The sequence below is a fragment of the Eschrichtius robustus genome, chromosome 17 (assembly GCF_028021215.1).
Source record: "Eschrichtius robustus isolate mEscRob2 chromosome 17, mEscRob2.pri, whole genome shotgun sequence".
Taxonomy (NCBI): Eukaryota; Metazoa; Chordata; class Mammalia; order Artiodactyla; family Eschrichtiidae; genus Eschrichtius; species Eschrichtius robustus.
Genome location: NC_090840.1, coordinates 49,304,826 through 49,328,520, shown reverse-complemented (window position 1 = coordinate 49,328,520; position 23,695 = coordinate 49,304,826). Strand labels below are relative to the sequence as shown.

The 23,695-nt window shown below is 34.4% G+C and overlaps 1 protein-coding gene across 7 annotated transcripts in view; it reads right to left on the bottom strand.

Moving 5' to 3' along the window:
- VPS13B (vacuolar protein sorting 13 homolog B) overlaps nucleotides 1-23,695 on the bottom strand; it is a 765,002-nt gene that overhangs the window by 615,243 nt on the left and 126,064 nt on the right. For all 7 annotated transcript variants that reach the window (XM_068526231.1, XM_068526229.1, XM_068526230.1 and 4 more), the window contains exon 17: nucleotides 16,393-16,574. In XM_068526231.1, the coding sequence (XP_068382332.1) occupies nucleotides 16,393-16,574 (182 nt within the window). The remainder of the gene's footprint in view (nucleotides 1-16,392; nucleotides 16,575-23,695) is intronic.

Genomic DNA, 23,695 nt, shown 5'->3' with positions numbered 1-23,695 from the left:
TATACAACGGAGAAAAGACACCCTCTTCAATAAGTGGTGCTGGGAAAACTGGACAGTTACATGTAAAAGAATGAAATTAGAACACTTCCTAACACCATACACCAAAATAAACTCAAAATGGATTAAAGACCTAAATGTAAGGCCAGACACTATCAAACTCTTAGAGGAAAACACAGGCAGAACACTCTATGACATAAATCACCACAAGATCCTTTTTGACCCACCTGCTAGAGAAATGAAAATAAAAACAAAAATAAACAAATGGGACCTAATGAAACTTAAAAGCTTTTGCACAGCAAAGGAAACCATAAAGAAGATGAAAAGACAACTCTCAGACTGAGAGAAAATATTTGCAAATGAAGCAACTGACAAAGGATTAATCTCCAAAATATACAAGCAGCTCATGCAGCCCAATATCAAAAAAACAAACAACCCAATCCAAAAATGGGCACAAGACCTAAATAGACATTTCTCCAAAGAAGATATACAGATTGCCAACAAACACATGAAAGGATGCTCAACATCACTAATCATCAGAGAAATGCAAATCAAAACTACAATGAGGTATCGCCTCACACCAGTCAGAATGGCCATCATCAAAAAATCTACAAACAATAAATGCTGGAGAGGGTGTGGAGAAAAGGGAACCTTCTGGCACTGCTGGTGGGAATGTAAATTGATACAGCCACTATGGCCGAGAACAGTATGGAGGTTCCTTAAAAAACTAAAAATAGAACTACCATATGACCCAGCAATCCCACTACTGGGCATATACCCTGAGAAAACCATAATTCAAAAAGAGACATGTACCACAACGTTCATTGCAGCTCTATTTACAATAGCCAGGACATGGAAGCAACCTAAGTGTCCATCGACAGATGAATGGATAAAGAAGATGTGGTACATATATACAATGGAATATTACTCAACCATAATAAGAAATGAAATTGAGTTTATTTGTAGTGAGGTGGATGGCCCTAAAGTCTGTCATACAGAGTGAAGTAAGTCAGAAAGAGAAAAACAAATACCGTATGCTAACACATATATATGGAAACTAAAAAAAAACAAAATGGTCATGAAGAACCTTGGGGCAAGACGGGAATAAAGACGCAGACCTACTAGAGAATGGACTTGAGGATACGGTGAGGGGGAAGGGTAAGTTGGGACAAAGTGAGAGAGTGGTAGTGTACATATGGACATATATACACTACCAAATGTAAAACAGATAGCTAGTGGGAAGCAGCCACATAGCACAAGGAGATCAGCTTGGTCCACATGTCCGTTCTCTACATCTACATCTCTATTCCTGCCCTACAAATAGGTTCACCTGTACCATTTTTCTAGATTCCACATATATGTGTTAATATCATGTTTTTCTCTTTCTGGCTTATTTCACTCTGTATGACTCTAGGTCCATCCACGTCTCCACAAATGGCTCAATTTCGTCCTTTTTATGGCTGAGTAATATTCCATTGTATATATGTACCACATCTTCTTTATCCATTCATCTATTGTTGGACATTTAGGTTGTTTCCGTATGCTGTCTATTGTAAATAGTGCTACAATGACCATTGGGGTACATGTGTCCTTTTGAATTATGGTATATGCCCAAGGTATACACCCAGTGGTGGGATTGCTGGGTTATATGGTTTTCTATTTTTAGTTTTTTAAGAAACCTCCATACGGTTCTCCATAGCGGCTGTATCAATTTACATTCCCACCAACAGTGCAAAAGCGTTCCCTTTTCTCCATACCTTCAGAATTTATCTTAAACTTTTCATAATAAGTATCAAGAGTTTTCATAATAAGTATCAAGAGTTGCATCAAAATAAGCTGGCATGAATTATATAGACTCCAGTTTGTATTTCCAGCTTCTAACATTGTTTCTGCTACTAATGGGTAAGATGCATGTCCAGTGAAAACTTTTCTCTAACATGTGGTTAAAGCTGAAAGACAACCAGAAGTAATCTGCCTTTTGTATTGACCTTTTCCAGATGCAATGTAACTAGCACCTTCTTTTTTGTTGTTTAATTTGTATTGGAGTACAGTTGATTTAAAATGTTGTGTTACATGGAATATTACTCAGCCATAAAAAGAAATGAAATTGAGTTATTTGCAGTGAGGTGGATGGACCTAGAGACTGTCATACAGAGTAAAGTAAGTCAGAAAGAGAAAAACAAATACTGTATGCTAACACATATATATGGAATCTAAAAAAAAAATGGTTCTGAAGAGCCTAGGGGCAGGACAGGAATAAAGACACAGATGTAGAAAATGGACTTGAGGATGCAGACAGGGGGAAGGGTGAGCTGGGACGAAGTGAGAAAGTAGCATTGACATATATACACTACGAAATGTAAAATAGATAGCTAGTGGGAAGCCGCTGCATGGCACAGGGAGATCAGCTCGGTGCTTTGTGACCACCTAGAGGGGTGGAATAGGGAGGGTGGGAGAGAGACGCAAAAGGGAGGGGATATGGGGATACATGTATGCATATAGCTGATTCACTTTGTTATACAGCAGAAACTAACACAACATTGTAAAGCAATTTACTCCAAAAAAGATGTTATAAAAAATAAAATTAAAAACAATAAAGATATTAACACCATTTTATAGATAAGAAACTTAACTGAAACTCAATGAAACAAACTGTACTTCCTTTAGACATATAAGCAGATTTTCCACACTACAATTCAGTAATTTTAATAGTTGAAAAGTAAAGATATTCTTTTACCTGAGAGAGATAGTAAGACATTCACTACACCAGTATCTACGTAACATACAGATTAATAAAATTCAGTGCACAAAATTAAATCTCTAGGAAGCATTAGCGCAGAACTTTTTTACTATTTATTTTAGTATCTTTTAATTTTATTCTCTTTTTAGAAGAGCTGAGGAAGAAAAATTCATCAGTGTAGGTTTAAAGAACATGTAGTATAATTCAATATTCACATAGATATTCTCTTAAAGCCTCTTAAACTCATCCACAAAATAGAAATTAAAATACTTGACTGTAGAAAAATTATCTCACTTTTGTGACATATTATAATACAGAGTCTATCAAAGAAAACATCTTTTCTTCCTTAAAGGCATTTGTAGTTTTGATGCTTGAAACGAAATTGGTATCTCAGCTGTGAAGCACAATTATTACTCCAACATTTTAGAAGACTGGTGCACGAGGTTGTTGCATATTCTACAACCCAATGAAATCCAACAACCTAACGTTACTTGATTTTACATACACAGACCTATTTAACAGTTTTGGTTATTAAAAGAAAAAAATTAAATTAAATAGGTATTTTTTTAAAAAACTAATCAGGTTAGTAAAATAGTGAAATAATCCTGTACCTATAAACCAAGAATAAAAGATTTTTTTTGTGCTTAGTTTTCTTTACATAAAAATGCTACATAAATAGGACACATATACAACTTCACTATCAAACTACTTACTTCCTCTGAGTGATAAAATTATATTATTTCACAACTTGATATCTGTCACTCTTCACTGAGAATCGATTGTTATTATAATCAGGAAATCAATAACCATTTTATTTTGGCTCTCAAGATTGCATAATGAATATTTTTCACATTTTAAATTTTCCAGGAGTGTCCTATGCTTTACATATACATGTGTTTTGTCAGTGACCCTGTGCATTCCCCTGCCACATCATCTAAAATATTATAAAAATCAATAAAGCATTTTCTAGCTAAGGAATTTTAAAATTTCAAATGCATGTCATTAATTATTTATTATCAAATTCTTTTAGTTCTCTCTCTTTGGGAAAATACTAGATTTTTTTCCTTTTGTTATTCAGGGCATCTCCCATGTCCTCTCAGTTTCCAAAACTCAAACATTCAAGAAGCAACTGCATAGAATTTTAATTCCTAGTCTCACCAAGAAAAAAATTAAAGCATAATTGTATTTACTAAAAACGTACACCTTTCATGTTTACGGATATAACAAACATAATCCTTTTTCTTACTATTGGGTTGGCCAATAAGTTCGTTCAGGTTTTTTGTAACATCTTATGGAAAAACCTGAAGGAACTTCTTGGCCAACCCAATATACTGCATGCATTCTACTTCATTCTATTTTATTCTTTTCAAACTCTGAGTGGTTACCAAAGACACTGATTTCAAAGGCAACTAATAAGTTACAATCTGCACTTAATGAAATGGTAAGATAGGAACTCAATTATAAATGTATTTTTCTTAAAAATCCTCAAAATCAGTAACAGTTCAGTTCAGAGAGCACAGTGTTGTTTTGGTGATTGAAGAGGTAGGACACACAGAAGTTTCTTATTTGCAAGCAGAACATGTTGCAGAAGAGGCACAGAGAAACCAAAGATGAAAAGAGAAAGGAAGAAATAAATCTAGAAGGGTAGCATCACTGAAATTGCTGGCCTCAGGTATCAAGCTGAGTAACAAAAGCAGTGAGGATTCTGTGATATTAAAAAGGCTGAAAGAAATAAAAGGGCTAAAAGTAATGATGAAGATCAAGAAGCAGGATCAGGAACAAAGAAGAAACAAAGCATTTCTATTGATAAATGATAACAAGGTCCAATGTAAAGATGTACTTGAGGCTACAGCTGAAAAAGTTAGAAGATCACCATCAGGAAGGTAAAGGGACAACCCATAGAACTGCAGAAAACATTCGCAAACCATGTATCTGATAAGGAACTTGTATCTAGAATATATAAAGAATTCTCAAAACAAAAAAAGAACCAATTAAAAAATGAACAAAGGACTTGAATAGACATTTCTCCACAAAGATATACAAAGAGCCAACACCATTAGACATGAGGGAAATGCAAATCAAAATCACAATGAGACACTACTTCACAGCCCCTAGGACAGCCAGAACCAGAAGGACAGGTAATAACATTATGGTGAAAATGTGGGAAAAAATGGAATCCTCATATACTACAGGTGGGAATATACAATGGTACAGCTGCCTTGGAAAACACCCTGGCAATTCCTCAAAAGGTTAGAGTTAACATATGACCTAGAATTTCTACTCCTAGAAATACACCCAAGAGAAATAAAAGCATATGTCCACACAAAAACTTGTACATGGATGTTCATCGCATTATCATGCATAAATATCAAAAGTAGAAACCACCCAAATGTCCATCAACTGACAAATGGATGAACAAAATGGTATATACATACAGTGGAACACTGCTTGACAATAAAAAGAAACTCATATATGCTATAACATGGATGAACTTCTAAAAAGTACCCTAAGTGAAAGAAATCAGTAACAAAAGACTGTATTTTACATGATCTATTTACATGTAACGTCCAGAATAGGCAAATCCATATAGACAAAAAGCAGATTAGTGTTTGCTTATGGCTTGGGGAGATGGAAGGCTTGGGGAGTGATGTCTAAAGAATGTGGGACTTCTTTTGGGGGCAGTGAAAATGTTGTAAAATTGATTGTGGTGATGAATACAGAACTCTGAATATACTACAAGCCAAATACTGCATACCAAAATAAGTGAATCATATGGTAGGTGAATTATATCTCAATAAAGCTGTTTTGAAAAAAAGACTGAACAGAAGGAATGGGAAGGAGAAGAGAAACCAAGTTAAAGCATTTCTGGCATACAATGGAGGGGTAAACCTGGGCAAAGGCATGAATATGGAAAAAAATGTAATTTTTTAAGGAAAACACAGACTATACCACAGTGCTTAATCCAAAGGAAAAAACTGTGCTGACTTGTGTTAAAGAAACAGCTATTAAAGAAAAAAGGATAATACAGGAGAATTCTATCAAATGAGAATTATGCTCAATAGAGACAGAGGGAAAAGCCACTAGAATGATGGACAGGAGAAAACCGGATGCTATGCGTTAGTAACTATCAATAATAAGATAGCAAGAAGTAGGAAGGTAGGCTAGGGGCAAAAGATTATGATGGAAGGTGAGGCAGAAATGTTGAAAACAAGTGCTTAGCTTAGAGTCAACTGCAAAATGGAAGAATGTTTCTTCTTCCAAACATTATCAGAATATAAGTCTGAGAAGTCTAAGAACGTACATAGCCTGCATAATCACTCCATTAATATAGTAAATGAGAACTAGTTGCAACGTAAAGCAAAGGATCACTGGTTAAACCAAACACATTAAACAAAGCTTAACACTGCTGAGTATTGTCTATTGACCGCCCACAGATGTAAGATAATAAAATGCTAACAACTTTATACCTTAAATATATATATCCTGGATCTTAAGACAGAAAATTTAGAGGACAATATTATAAGCAAGCACTGTACTAAGACTAAAATAAACGGAATAAGATTTGGGGGGGGGGGCAAAAAAGACATAAGAAAACTAGACACTTGGGAACCTAGCTTTTTAAAAATATTTTAGCTGATTCTTGTAATTCATCTATGATAAATTTTTTAGCTGCTTCATTTGATAAAAATAAGATTCCTTGGCAAAGCGATGAACCTTCCTAACATTGTTCCACTTTCCTCAACTCCCTTAATCTCCATAAAATTAGTTCTAATAATTTTAGATTTCTCAATGTCAGAACATCAGGTTATGAATCACTTAATCTGTGATAACTTGTCTGTTCCTTTTTTTAAGACCTACGCCAGCATTCTATTAGGACAGAATACTTTCAGAGTAAGAAATTTTAAATAACATGTTTTTGCATAGCACAGTCCATTTGATAAATTCAAAAAAGGAAATATGGAATTAGTTTTTCAGAATAAAAATTATAAACTAAGCACCATCAAAACTTAATATGAATTTTTAGGCTATCTAAGCCAGTTGACAAAAAACAAAAATTTTAAATAAATAAAGGAAGATTAATACTGTGAGACAGTGAACCAAAAAAAAAAGACAAAAAACAAAGAACAAAGAAACAAAAACTATGGAGAGAATATCACAGAAAACAGAAATCTGACAATCAAAAACATGAATTAGATAATTTCCAACAGTGATAAAGGCTACTGCCAATGAAGGCTTCACTATAGGCCCTTATGGGTGAGGATCTGAAAGAAAAGATTTTGTACAGTAACTCCACATAAAATCATGGCCATAACAATGGCAATAACATAATGCTTTAGCCTATTAGGGCTGCTATACCTAAATGCCACAGACAGAGTAGCATATAAACAACAGAAATTTATTTCTCTCAGTTCTGGAGGCTGAAAGTCCAAAATCAGGTGCCAGCATGGTCAGGCTCTAGTGAGAACCTCCTCCTGCTGCAGACTACTAAATTCTCATTGTGTCCTCAGATGGCGGAAGAATCAAGGGAGCTCTTCTGTGGCCTCTTTTAATAAGGACATTAATCTCATGTGTGAGGACTCCACCCTCATGATCTAATCAACTCCCAAAGGCCCCCCACTTCCTAACACCATCACATTGGGCATTAGAATTTCAACATATGAATTTTGGTAGGACACATTCAGACCACAACACATAATTTAGTCCAATTAAATACTCATCAATTTAAAACATTTTTTTGAATAAGATAAAATTCATATAACATAAAATTCACCCTTATAAAGTGTACAATTAAATAGACTTTAGCATATTCACAAGTGTGAAAATGTCAATACTATCTAATTCGAGAACATTTTCATCAATCCGAAAGAAACTTATGCAGTCATTCCCCATTCCTCCTTTTCCCCAAACTCTGGGAAACACTACTCTACTTTCTGTATCTGTGGATTTGCATATTCTAAGCATTTCATAAAACTAGAATCAAAATATGAGACTTACTGCATCTGGCTTCTACTTAGCATAATGTTTTCAAGGTTCATCCACAGCATGGATCAGTACCTCATTCCTTTTTATGTCTGAATAATATTCCATTGTAAAGATATAACACATTTTGTCTATCCATTCATTGGTTAAAAGACACTTGTGTTGTATCCACCTTTTGGCTATTCAGAATAATGCTATGTGATCCCCTTTATATGTGGGATCTAAAAAGTCAAATTCATAGAAGCAGAGGGCAGAATACTGTTTACCAGGGCCAGGAAGTGGGAGAAATGAGAAATGTTGGTCAAAGGGTACAAAGTTGCAGTTATGTAGGATAAGTTCTAGAAATCTGATGTACAGCATGATGATTTTAGTTAAAAATACTGTACTGTACACTGGAAATTTGTTAAGAGTAAACTTTCAGGTGCTCTCACCACAGAAAAACAATGTAACTATGTGAGGAGATATATATGTTAATTAGCTTGACCCTGGTAATCATTTCACCATGTATATCAAAACATCCTTAAATTGTTCCAAACCTTAAATATATAAAATTATTATTAAAAAAATAAACTTTTGGGACTTCCTTGGTGGTCCAGTGCTTCCAATGCAGGGGGCGTGGGTTTGATCCCTGGTCGGGAAACAAAGATTCCACATGCCATGCAGCATAACCGAAAATTAAAATAATTTTTTTAAATAAAACTAAAAATAAATAAATAAATAATTTTGCATGCAAAAAGGAAAAAAATAATGCTACGAATTCATATACAAGATCTTAGGTAGATATATGTTTTCAATTCCTGGGTGTATTTATAGGAGTAAAATTGCTGGGTTATATAATAACTCTACATTTAACTTTTTGAAGAACTAACAAATTATATTCCAAAGCAGCATCAGTTATTTTTTAAGTTAATAATTCAATAGGGATAGCCTCATCCACCAGACGGTAGACAGCAGAAGCAAGAAGAACTACAATCCTGCAGCCTGTGGAACAAAAACCACATTCACAGAAAGACAGACAAGATGAAAAGGCAGAGGGCTATGTACCAGATGAAGGAACAAGATACAACCCCAGAAAAACAACTAAATGAAGTGGAGATAGGCAAACTTCCAGAAAAAGAATTCAGAATAATGATAGTGAAGACGATCCACGACCTCAGAAAAAGAATGGAGGCAAAGATCGAGAAGATGCAAGAAATGTTTAACAAAACCTAGAAGAATTAAGGAACAAACAGAGATGAAAAATACAATAACTGAAATGAAAACTATACTAGAAGGAATGAATAGCAGAATAACTGAGGCAGAAGAACGGATAAGTGACCTGGAAGACAGAATGGTAGAATTCACTACTGCAGAACAGAATAAAGAAAAAAGAATGAAAAGAAATGGAGACAGCCTAAGAGACCTCTCGGACAACATTAAACGCAACAACATTCGCATTATAGGGGTCCCAGAAGGAGAAGAGAGACAGAAAGGACCTGAGAAAATATTTGAAGAGATTATAGTCGAAAAATTCCCTAACGTGGGAAAGGAAATAGCCATCCAAGTCCAGGAAGTGCAGAGAGTCCCATATAGGATAAACCCAAGGAGAAATACATCGAGACACAGAGTAATCAAATTGGTAAAAATTAAAGACAAATAAACATTACTTAAAGCAGCAAGGGAAAAATAACAAATAACATACAAGGGAACTCCCATGAGGTTAACAGCAGATTTCTCAGGAGAAACTCTACAAGCCAGAAGGGAGTGGCATGATATGCTTAAAGTGATGAAAGGGAAGAACCTACAATCAAGATTACTCTACCTGGCAAGGATCTCATTCAGATTCGATGGAGAAATCAAAAGCTTTACAGACAAGCAAAAGCTAAGAGAATTCAGCACCACCAAACCAGCTCTACAACAAATGCTAAAGGAACTTCTCTAACTGGGAAACACAAGGGGAAAAAAGGACCTACAAAAACAAACCCCCCAAAATTAAGAAAGTGGTAATAGGAAAATACATATTGATAATTACCTTAAACGTGAATGGATTAAATGCTCCAACCAAAAGACACAGGTTTGCTGAATGGATACAAAAACGAGACCCATATATAGGCTGTCTACAAGAGAGCCCCTTCAGACCTAGGGACACATACAGACTGAAAGTAAGGGGATGGAAAAAGATATTCCATGCAAATGGAAATCAAAAGAAAGCTGGAAGAGCAATACTCATATCAGATAAAATAGACTTTAAAATAAAGAATGTTACCAGAGACAAGGAAGGACACTACATAATGATCAAGGGATTGATCCAAGACGAAGATATAACAATTATAAATGTATATACACCGAACACAGGAGCACCTCAATACATAAGGCAACTGCTAACAGCTATAAAACAGGAAATCGACAGTAACACAATAATAGTGGGAAACGTTAAAACCTCACTTACACCAATGGACAGATCATCCAAAATGAAAATAAATAAGGAAACAGAAGCTTTAAATGACACAATAGACCAGATAGATTTAACTGATATTTATAGGACATTCCATCCAAACACAGCAGATTACACTTTCTTCTCAAGTGCGCACAGAACATTCTCCAGGATAGAGCACATCTTGGGTCACAAATCAAGCCTCAGTAAATTGAAGAAAATTGAACTCATATCAAGCATCTTTTCTGACCACAACGCTATGAGATTAGAAATGAATTACAGGGGAAAAAACGTAAAAAACACAAACACATGGAGGCTAAACAATACGTTACTAAATAACCAAGAGATCACTGAAGAAATCAAAGAGGAAATAAAAAATACCTAGAGACAAATGACAATGTAAACACGATGACCCAAAACCTATGGGATGCAGCAAAAGCAGTTCTAAGAGGGAAGTTTACAGCTATACAAGCCTACCTCAAGAAGCAAGAAAAATCTCAAATAAACAATCTAACCTTACACCTAAAGGACCTAGAAAAAGAAGAACAAACAAAACCCAAAGTTAGCAGAAGAAAGAAATCATGAAGATCAGAGCAGAAATAAATGAAATACAAACAAAGAAAACAATAGCAAAGATGAATAAACCGAAAAGCTGGTTCTTTGAGAAGATAAACAAAATTGATAAACCATTAGCCAGACTCATCAAGAAAAAGAGGGAGAGGACTGAAATCAATAAAATTAGAAATGAAAAAGGAGAAGTTACAACAGACACGGCAGAAATACAAAGCATCCTAAGAGACTACTACAAGCAACTGTATGCCAATAAAATGGAAAACCTGGAAGAAATGGACAAATTCTTACAAAGGTATAACCTTCCAAGACTGAACCAGGAAGAAGCAGAAAATATGAACAGACCAATCACAAGGAATGAAATTGAAACTGTGATTGAAAATCTCCCAACAAGCAAAAGTCCAGGACCAGATGGCTTCACAGGTGAATTCTATCAAACATTTAATGAAGAGCTAACACCCACCCTTCTCAAACTCTTCCAAAAAATTAAGGAGGAAGGAACACTCCCAAACTCATTCTATGAGACCACCATCACCCTGATACCAAAACCAGACAAAGACACTACAAAAAAAGAAAATTACAGACCAATATCATTGATGTACTATAGATGCAAAAATCCTCAACAAAATACTAGCAAACAGAATCCAACAACACATTAAAAGGATCATACACCATGATCAAGTGGGATTTATCCCAGGGATGCAAGCATTCTACAATATACACAAATCCATCAATGTGATACACCATAATAAAAAATTGAAGAATAAAAACCATATGATCATCTCAATAGATGCAGAAAAAGCTTTTGACAAAATTCAACACCAATTGATGATAAAAACTCTCCAGAAACTGGGCAAAGACGGAACCTATCCCAACATAAAAAAGGCCATATACGACAAACCCACAGCAAACATCATTCTCAACGTTGAAAAACTGAAAGCATTTCCTCTGAGATCAGGAACGAGACAAGGATGTCTACTCTCACCACTATTATTCAACATAGTTTTGGAAGTCCTGGCCATGGCAATCAGAGAAGAAAAAGAAATAAAACGAATACAAATTGGAAAAGAAGAAGTAAAACTGTCACCATTTGCTGATGACATGATACTATACATAGAGAATCCTAAAAATGCCACCAGGAAACTACTAGAGCTAATCAATGAATTTGGTAAAGTTGCAGGATACAAAATTAATGCACAGAAATCTCTTGCATTCCTATACACTAATGATGAAAATCTGAAAGAGAAATTATGGAAACACTCCCATTTACCATGGCAACAAACAGAATAAAATACCTAGGAATAAACCTACCTAGGGAGACAAAAGACCTGTACGCAGAAAGCTATAAGACACTGATGAAAGAAATTAAAGATGACACCAACAGGTGGAGAGATATACCATGATCTTGGATTGGAAGAATCAATATTGTGAAAATGACTATACTACCCAAAGCAATCTACAGATTCCATGCAATCCCTATCAAATTACCAATGGCATTTTTTACAGAACTAGAACAAAAAATCTTAAAATTTGTATGGAGACACAGAAGACCCAGAATACCCAAAGCAGTCTTGAGGGAAAAAAACGGAGCTGGAGGAATCAGACTCCCTGACTTCAGACTATACAACAAAGCTACAGTAATCAAGACAATATGGTACTGGCACAAAAAAAGAAATATAGATCAATGGAACAGGATAGAAAGCCCAGAGATAAACCCACACACCTATGGTCAACTAATCTATGACAAAGGAGGCAAGGATATACAATGGAGAAAAGACAGTCTCTTCAATAAGTGGTGCTAGGAAAACTGGAGAGCTACATGTAAAAGAATGAAATTAGAACACTGCCTAACACCATACACAAAAATAAACTCAAAATGGACTCAAGACCTAAATGTAAGACCGGACACTATAAAACTCTTAGAGGAAAACACAGGAAGAACACTCTTTGACATAAATCACAGCAAGATCTTTTTTGATCCACCTCCTAGAGTAATGGAAATAAAAACAAAAATAAACAAATGGGACCTAATGAAACTTCAAAGCTTTTGCACAGCAAAGGAAACCATAAACAAGACAAAAAGACAACCCTCAGAATGGGAGAAAATATTTGCAAATGAATCAACGGACAAAGGATTAATCTCCAAAATATATAAACAGCTCATGCAGCTCAATATTAAAGAAACAACCCAATCCAAAAATGGGCAGATGACCTAAATAGACATTTCTCCAAAGAAGACATACAGATGGCCAAGAAGCACATGAAAAGCTGCTCAACATCACTAATTATTAGAGAAATGCAAATCAAAACTACAATGAGGTATCACCTCACACCAGTTAGAATGGGCATCATCAGAAAATCTACAAACAATAAATGCTGGAGAGGGTGTGGAGAAAAGGAAACCCTCTTGCACTGTTGGTGGGAATGTAAAGTGATACAGCCACTATGGAGAACAGTATGGAGGTTCCTTAAAAAACTAAAAATAGAATTACCATATGACCCAGCAATCCCACTACTGGGCATATACCCAGAGAAAACCATAATTCAAAAAGACACATGCACCCCAATGTTCATTGCAGCACTATTTACAATAGCCAGGTCATGGAAGCAACCTAAATGCCCATCGACAGACGACTGGATAAAGAAGATGTGGTACATATATACAATGGAATATTACTCAGCCATAAAAAGGAATGAAATTGAGTCATTTGTTGAGACGTGGATGGATCTAGAGACTGTCCTACAGAGTGAAGTAAGTCAGAAAGAGAAAAACAAATATCGTATATTAACGCATGTATGTGGAACCTAGAAAAATGGTACAGATGAGCCAGTTTGCAGGGCAGAAGTTGAGACACAGATGTAGAGAACAGACATATGGACACCAAGAGGGGAAAACTGCGGTGGGGTGGGGATGGTGGTGTGCTGAATTGGGCGATTGAGATTGACATGTATACAGTGATGTGTATAAAGTTGATGACTAATAAGAACCTGCTGTATAAAAAAAAATAACAAAACAACTAATACTAAACTTTCATTGGGTTATTTGTATGGAAATATGTTAATATAAATGTTTCAGACATTACATGAAATTTCTAAAAATCTTATATGTTCTGGTATAATGTTATAAGTAATAATCCTAGTTATTACTTTAAAATGTATATCTCAGAAATAACTAATTTTCTTGTCAACTGCATTATTATGAACTTTCATCAAATCTTTAACCGTGGTCATTTTTAAGTCTTTTGTCATTTACAGACAGTTCTGGGTGTACTCTGATGCTTTTGCAAATAATTTCCTTTAAAAGGGTTTCATCTTCAAGAAATTCATGGAAAAGACTCTGACAACTACAGGTTTCTGGTAACTGACTGTACTGCTGAACTGAATGAATAAGCATTTTCAGAACTCTAATGAAAAACTGATGAACTCATAAAAGTGCTAAGAAAAGATCAAGATGAAAAAAAAATTAATTACATGGGACTGAGTAAACTGATGAGGATGAGTATAATTTTTGTGACTTTTTGTTTGAATTAAAAAGAAAAAAAATCCCACAAGGACTCAGAGGCAAAGAATATACAAATCAATTTTCACTGTAATGTAAAGGAGCTGTTAAAGTGGAGGATTACTGGACTGAATGTCAATATTATGACATAGTATGAGTGTGTTTCATGTTTGGTAATTGCAATCTCTGTTGCTTTTGTTGTGGTCATCCATGTACAATGCTTGGTGTCAGTCTATTTATCTCTTGTAAAAATAAAATACAACGTGTGAAAAAAAAAAAGACACATGCACCCCAATGTTCATTGCAGCACTATTTACAACAGCCAGGTCATGGAAGCAACCTAAATGCCCATCGAAAGACGAATGGATAAAGAAGATGTCATACATGTATTGAATGGAATATTACTCAGCCATAAAATGGAACGAAATTGGGTCATTTGTTGAGACGTGGATGGATTTAGAGACTGTCATACAGAGTGAAGTAAGTCAGAAAGAGAAAAACAAATATTGTATATTAACGCATATATGTGAAAATGGTACAGAAAACTGGTTTGCAGGGCAGAAGTTGAGACACAGATGTAGAGAACACACGTATGGACACCAAGGGGAGAAAGCTGTGGGGGGGGTGGGGGGGGTGGTGTGATGAATTGGGCGATTGGGATTGCCATGTATACACTGATGTGTATAAAATGGATGACTAATAAGAACCTGCTGTATAAAAAAAATAAATAAAATAAAATTCAAAAATTAAAAAAATAATAAAAATTCAATAGGAGTATACAAATTCCAAACAAGTGTAAAGAGAATATTAAATAAGAAATAATAGCAATTTTTTAAAAAGTAGTGTAGCTAAATCAGTATAAAAGAAAACAAAACAGTAAGATGATAGAAACAAAGAGAAAAAAACCTATAGTCACAAGTATAAATGGATTGAATTTACTAGCTAAAAGGCAGATTATAAAACTTGATCTATAATATCTAGTTATAGGTTATTTCCAGGACATATACCTAAAGATAAAAACAGATAGGTTTTAAGTAAAGCATGCAAAAGGAATTATAGCAAATACCAACCAAACGAAAGCTAATTGTTAACTATGTTAATATAAGAAAAAATAGATATGTCAAAAGACTCTCTAAGGAATAGACTCACTACATTTAATAAAAGAATCAATTCAAAAAGAGAACATAAATATGTGTGTCCTTAGGGGTATATGTTTATACACACATAAGATCTGCATACTATTTCAGGGTATTCACAGAATTCAAAGCCCTTTCATAAGCCCCAAGTTAAGAACTTCTAAACAAATTAAACATTTGTCCCATAATTTTTTTATAGAATCCTAAAAACCTGTTCCAAAACAACTGTAAAATTTTACATTAGGCAATGGCTATATCAAATAAAAAGGCTCTAATTAAAATGCATTTTTTAAGAATTTATAAGATATTCCCCATAGTAAGGTCTAAACTTAGAAGCTTAAAAAGCATCGTATAACAACAAAACCAGCTTTATTTTAATAAACAAATGAGGTATAAGATAAAAATAACGTTATCATTTTAAGCATAATTGCACTTAATAAAAATATATCCTTTTTGTGCCACTGACAAAAGAAACATTATTTTGAGCTGAAACAACTAAAAGAAGCAAGCCTTCTGCAAGTTTTCTTGTTTATCTACAAAGTGAGTGATAAAAGATGAAGATAATATACTGGCATCAAAGCAGATTTTTAATTTTCCATAGTTAATTCATTCATTCAGGGTGTAAGACTAATGTTTTCCACATTAAAAAAATTAACTTGCTTATGAATTGCTAAAGTACTATAATTAAGGATTTTATTCCACTCTACCAGCACAATCAAACATATTGTATTTATACTTGACTTGGTTATCATTTCAAACATACACACTGATCCCCTCAAAAGTTATCCAAGTAAGGCCAAAGAATGAATTGTACAAGGAGCTGGTGAAAAATAATCTCTTGCAACTACAAACTATATCCACAAGTTGGTGGCAGAGAACAAAATTGAATGGCTTAACTCATATCTTGGATTTTACACAGGAGCTATAAAAATCTGCTTTCACAGAAATACACTACAATTTAAGTTGATCATGCTATACACATAAATTTGAATGATAAAATATTAGTCACCTCTAATAAGAGTTTTCCATACACCTCTCAAGAAGACTGTGTTCTTACCTATAGTTTGGAAAACTTCATTCATCAAAGCTTCATTCACTGCTGAAGAGCTGACATTTCCAGTATGAGACCAACTTTGATAAATTGCTTGCAGCAGAAGTGTCTGTGCTCTTGTAGCTTGAACTGTGAGATTTGGAAGTTCAAATATACATTCAGTTATAGCAATCTGAGATCTTTTGGTCCTGCATAAGAAAATAGAAAGCATAACAAACAATATATTAAATAACATTTATAAACAATGCCATATAAAATAAATTAGGATGCAAGGGAAGAAAAGGTATACACAGAAATTATTTTAATTAGAATTAAATCAGAGATACACAATTCTACTAACTTTAAATACGTTTCACTATTTCAGAACCTCTAACAATAATAAAAAATAAAAACACAAACTAGAATAATGTCCACACACACATTCATACACATATATTCAGCTCAAGCATTATAGTTTTTAAATCAAGTCAATCATCAAAAATAACAGTGAAAATAATACTAATTAATACTTAAAATAGGATTTACTAGCAGATCTGCCTTATTGCTTTTTAAATTTATTTTTTATAGAATTTTGAAAGGTTAAATTCCAGTTACAGTTATTACAAAATATTGGCTATATTCCCCATGCTGTACAATACATCCTTGAACCTATTTTACATCCAATAGTTTCTACCTCCCCCCCTCCCCACTGACCACTAGTTTGTTCTCTATATCTGTGAGTCTGCTTCTTTTGTTATATTCACTAGTTTGTTGTATTTTTTGGATTCCACATATAAATGATATCATACAGTATTTGTCTTTGTCTGACTTATTTCACTTAGCATAATGCCCTCCAAGTCGATCCATGTTGCTGCAAATGGCAAAATTTCATTCTTTTTTATAGCTGAGTAGTATTCCAGTGTGTGTGTGTGTGTGTGTGTGTGTGTGTGTGTGTGTGCGCATGCACCACATTTTCTTTATCCATTCCTCTGTAGATGGACACTTATATTGTTTCCATATCTTGGTGACTGTAAATAATGCTGCTTATGAACACTGGGGTACACATATCTTTTCATATTAGTGTTTTTATTTTTTTGGATATATACCCAGGAGTGGAACTGCTGGGTCATATGGTAGTTCTAGTTTTAGCCTTTTGAGAAATCTCCACACTGTTTTCCACAGTGGCTGCACCAATTTACATTTACAAAAACAAGTTTCAATAAAATTAAAAGGACTGAAATCAGAGTATATGTGCTGATCACAATGGAATTAAACTATAAACTAATAAAAGAAAGGTATCTGCAAAATCCTCAAATATTTAGGAATTAAAAACATAAAATACAATTAAGAACATAGTAGATAAAATTCAGAAAGTCACATAAGATAGAACTTTTGAAAAAGTATAAAATGATTTTAGAAAAGGACACGGATATGGATGACAGAAAAGGACAATATACATAATCAGTGTTCCTGGAGAAAAGAGTAGATAAAGAAAAAAATTCTATGGGCATTCATTCCAATAAATGTAACACGGAGGTACCAGTCCTTCTCCAGAATTTCCCTTGTTTTCTACTATCCTCCCACCTGTCCACTACAGACTAGTAAAAACAATCAGCGTATGTGCACTATTTAACCGTAAGAAGACTATAAAGGGATTTCAAGCAATAGTCCTATACAGTTGAGATACTGACAGAGTCTCATGTCAATTGGTTACCTTTGTATTTTCCAGGTATACTTTTAATTTCAGTCATCTTTCAAGTCAATGGGCTCCTTTTCTAGCCATTGCTACTGCAGCTGAGAACCACCTTGCTAATAAACCTAATATCCTTCAAAGTCAAGACTGGATTTTTACTTTGCAGTTCCTAGGTCTATAAAAAAATGAGCTATAATGTTGCTGTGACTTTGACTGTTTAGGTCTCAGATTAGGCCTAGCTGGTCTTCAAGCTTCATTTTAAAGCTGTTCTATAGAAAATCTATAAAATCAGCATATATTTATTAATTGCCTATTCTGTAGCAGTCATGCACTAGCTACCTAGGAAGTATCTTAGCCACTTTAAAACATCAATGAACAAAACAGAAAATTAAAATCCCAGTGTCCTCACAGTTTATATTCTAATGGGGACAGGAAACAAATTTAAAAATTGATCAATATAAGTAAACAAATGATATAAGGAAGTTAGAAGAGAAATGCTCTTGGAAACAGAAAAAGTAGAGCATGGAATAGGAACTACTGAAGAGGGAGCAATTTCATATACGGTGGGTAGATCATATTAAAAGGATAGATTTAATTCCAAGGAAGACATGAGCAGACTTGAAGGAGGTAAGTGACAGTTGTGTGGGTATCTCTGGAGAGTGATTCAGGCAGGTGAAAAGGTCCTGAGGTAGGACTGAACCTGGCAAGTCCAAGCAATGGCAAGGAAGGCAGTGTGGTTGCAGCAGTTTGATAATAACCTAATTCACTAATTAAGTTGGTTTTCCATGGTTTTTATCCATAAGAAATACCTGAATAGGCTTTACACAGCCATTCATCTGAGACTGCATCAAAGTCTGACTCCATAGGGTTCACTTTCCTTGAATTTACTTTTATTTTTAAATCTCTTTAGCCTTATTTTCAAAGTTTTTCATTTAAGGTACTAGAAGTAGGACATGAAATTTTTAAAATATCAATTCCAATTCTGGCTAAATCACTTATTTGTTTCATGTTTTTAGGAAAAAGATATATATAACTTCTCTGAGCTTCACTTCCCTCTTTAAAAGCCAACTATAATTATCCCTGCCCAATCTACCACAGATGACTATAGTGAAAATCAATTACATTTAATATTTAAAGCTTAACAGATACAAGGTTTTTTGCTAGGAACTGAAGATACAGGCACTATCTTTACACTCAAAGAATTCAGAATCTAAGTTGTGAGACAAGTAAACCAGTAATTATAATTTAACATAATGAGTGCTATAACAATGTTATGTACAGGTTCCAGTGAGATACACTGAAATGGTGGAGGAAAAAATGCAGGTGTTATATTTAGAAATGACCCATAAACATGAAAAGACTCTTAAGCCTCACCAGTAAAAAGGGAAATTCAAACTAAAACAATGTATGACTCTTTTAACCTCTCAGATTAGCAAGACCTCTCAGACTCTAACTCATCTTCTAGGAATCTATCTGAAAAGAATTTTCACACAAGCCTGCAAGAATACTTACACAAAGACAGTGTTTGCAGCATTATTTAAAATAGCCTAAACCTGAGAAAATCTCATCGTTGAATACATTCTGACACATTGATTTGATGCAAAACTACTCAGATATTAAAAAGAATGAAGTTAGACGAACCTACTGATATGAAAGGATACGCTGAAATATGGTAAAAATGTATGTAGTTGCATTATAATATGGTTCCATGTAATGGCAGGAAGTGGTGGGTTACCCACACATAAAAGTATGTCTGCATGTGTTTGTATGTTGAGATAAAAAATTCTGGAAAGAATTACTGATAATATTCATTGCTGGAAGATGATAACAGAGGATGACTTTATGTGATCTTTTCCCTTTTTTCCCTATATAAATGTCTGTATTGTTTTGCTTGGTCCTTTGAGAAATATATATCATTATTTTTCCAAAAAAATTTAAGAAACTGCAATACTTCAAGAATGGACTATGGAAATCACAAACTATGTCAAAATGAATTAATTTCATAAAACATTTTTAAAATACGAAGGTAAGATATGAGCATTATCAATGTATCAAACTACCTCCACTCCCTGCTCTGACACTGAATTATCAAATGATTTCTTACCTTCTCATAGACATAAACTTCACTTTTAAGTCAGACAAAGAAAGACAAATACCATATGATATCATTTACATATGGAATCTAAAAAAATGATACAAATGAACTTATTTACAAGACAGAAATAGACTCACAGAGATAGAAAACAAGCTTATGGTTGCCAAAGGGGAAAGGGGGGGATAAATTAGGAATTTAGGATTAACAGATATACACTACTATATATAAAATAAACAACAAGGACCTATTGTATAGCACAGGGAACTATATTCAACATTGTGTAATAACCTATAATGGAAAAGAATTTGAAAAAGAATATATATATATATATATACACACACATATATACAACTGAATCACTGTGCTGTACACCTGAACCACTGTAAATCAACTATACTTCAATTAAAAACATTTTTTAATTAAAACAAAAAGAAATAAACTTCACTTAAAACCTCCAAAAGAGGAATTGTATCAACGAAGATGGTAGAGTAAGGTATGCCAAGTCTGTCCCTCCATAAAAGCAACACAAAAGCTGGCAAAAACTGTCAAAAATCAACTTTTTCAGAACTCTAGAAACTAACCAAAAGCCTGCAACAAACATGGGAACACGTAATAAAAATAAAGTAAAATTTAAAAAAAATTTTTAAACAGCTCAATCTCAGTAGGAACAGTGAACTTTGTGGTATTTTTATTTACCCGTGTTACATCCCCTCGCCCCCAGGCTCAGCAGTGGTACCAAATAGCCCTTATCCCCAGTAAGAGGTAACAGAGAAAGCAAAAAAGACCTTATTCAAAAGAAATTGTGGTTGTTTGTTCTGACCTGTCTGGTGGCTACCTAGAGGACCAACTCAAAGAGCCTGCTTTCTCTCTCTTAATTCAGAACTCTCCCAATACTAAAACAACTACCCAGGAGCATTTGTAGAAAACATTTACAGGCAAATGTACTGCAATAGTCCTTGCTGCCTGGAATAATAGATAGACAAGACAAGGGGCAAAAAAAGAGACTAACCAAAATCTTAGAAAGGCTGGGAAATGATACTTTCAGGAATAAAAACGCTGAAAAGCTCAGACACCTTCCTGGGACTATGGAAGGCCGCACACATGCTAAGCGCTGTGCACCTGCAGAGAAAAGACAAGAGAAAGGCCTTAAGCTCTCACTTCTGGCTGACTTTAAGGGTATGCACAACAAGAAAAGGTGGCAGAGTTGAAAACTGCCTGGTTGAGCTTTGAAGGCATTCCTCAGAAGAAACCATGGAGGCCACATGGCACTGGGCTGAAATATTCAAAGTGCTGAAAGAAAGAACTGTCAATTAATAATTGTAATTCTGGGGCTTCCCTGGTGGCACAGTGGTTAAGAATCCGCCTGCCAATGCAGGAGACACAGGTTCGAGCCCTGGTCAGGGAAGATCCCACATGCCGTGCAGCAACTAAGCCCGTGCGTCACAACTACTGAGCCTGTGCTCTAGAGCCCACGAACCACAACTACTGAAGCCCATGTGCCACAACTACTGAAGCCCGTGCACCTAGAGCCCGTGCTCTGCAGCAAGAGAAGCCACCACAGCGAGAAGCCGGTGCACCACAACGAAGTGTAGCCCCGGCTCGCCACAGCTAGAGAAAGCCCGCGCACAGCAACAAAGACCCAATGCAGCCAAATATATATATATAAATAAATAAATAAATAAATAAATAAATAAATAAATTTATTTTAAAAAATAATAATAATTATAATTCCAACTTAACTATTCTTCAAAAATAAAGTAGAAATCTCCCAAGAAAGGAAAGTCCAGGATCAAAAGGCTTCACTTGTGAATTCTACCAACATTTAAAGAAGAAAAAAATACCAATACTATTCAACTCTTTGCAAAAAAAAAGAACAGAAGGGAATCCTTCCCAATTTCTTCTATAACATCAGTATTACCCAGGTACCAAAGCCAGACAAAAACAACACAAGAAAACTACACACCGATATCCCTTGTGAACATAAATGCAAAATCCTCAGTAAAATACCAGTAAATGAAATTTGGAAGAATATTAAAAGCATTATACACCATAACAACTGAAATTTATCCCAGAAATAAAAGAATGGCTCAAGAACTCAATGCCATACATCATACTTATAGAAAGAAGAGGGGAGAAAACATGTCCATATCAACTGACACAGAAAAAGTACTTGACAAAATCCAATACTCTTTCATAATATAAAACACTCAACACACTAAAGAGAACTTCCTCAATATGATATAGGATATTTATGAAAAACACACAACTAACATCATACTTAGTGGTGAAAGGCTGAAAGCTTTCTCTCCAAGATCAGGAAGAAGTCAAGTATTTTTCTCTTGCCATTCTATTCAACATTGCAGTAAAGGTTCCAGTCACGAAACCAGGCAAAAAAAATTGTTAAGGCATTCAGATTGTAAAAAAAGAAGTAAAACTATCACTACTCACAGATGACATGATCTCATACCTTGAAAACTATAAACACACACACACACACACACACACAAACACCAATGAATGGAGCTAAAAACAAGTTCAACTAAGTTCCAAGATACAAGGTAACTACATGGAAATCAGTTTTATACCCATATACACTTAAAATGAACAATCTGACAAGGAAATTAAGAAAACAATTCCATTTATAATAGCAACAAAAAGAATAAAATACTTAGGAATAAGTATTTCACCAAAGAAGTGTTAAGACTTTTACACTGAAAACTACAAAGCATTGTTGAAGGAAATTAAAGAAGGGATTAAATAAATGGAAAGACAACCTATGTTTATTGATTGGAAAATTTAATACTGTTAAGATGACAGTACTCTCCAAATTAAGCTATAGGTTCAATACAATCCCTATCAAAATCCCATCTATTTTGAATAAATGATTAAACTAATCCTAAACTAATTAAATTCATATGGATTTACAAGGAATCTTGAATAGCCAAAACAATCCTGAAAAAGAAAAACAAAGTTGGAAGACTCATGCTTCCCAATTTCTAAACTTACTACAAAGGTACAGCAATCAAATACACATATAAATATAAATCAGTGCACCAGAGCTGAGAGTCTAGAGATAAACCCATACATCTATGGTCAATGGACTTCTGACAAATGGTCAAGGCCAATAAGTGGGGAATGAACAGTCTTTTTAACAAATGGTCTTAGAACAACTGAATATCGAAATACAAAAGAATGAACTTAGACCCTTACCTCACACCATATACCAAAATTAACTCAAAATTGATCGAAAAGCTAAAACCATAAAATCTTAGAAGGAAACATAAGTGTAAATCTTCACAATCTTGGATTAAAGAACAATTTCTTAAATACGATACCAAAAACAAAAGGAAAAACAGATAAATGGGACTTCATCAAAATTTAAAACTTTTGTATATCAAAGGAAACTATCCAGAAAGTGAAAACACAACACACAAAATGGAGGGGGAAATCTGCAAATCATATATCTACGAAGGGTCTAGTGCCTGGAATATGCAAAGAATTCCCACAACTCAACAGCAAAAAGATATACAGCCCAATTTAAA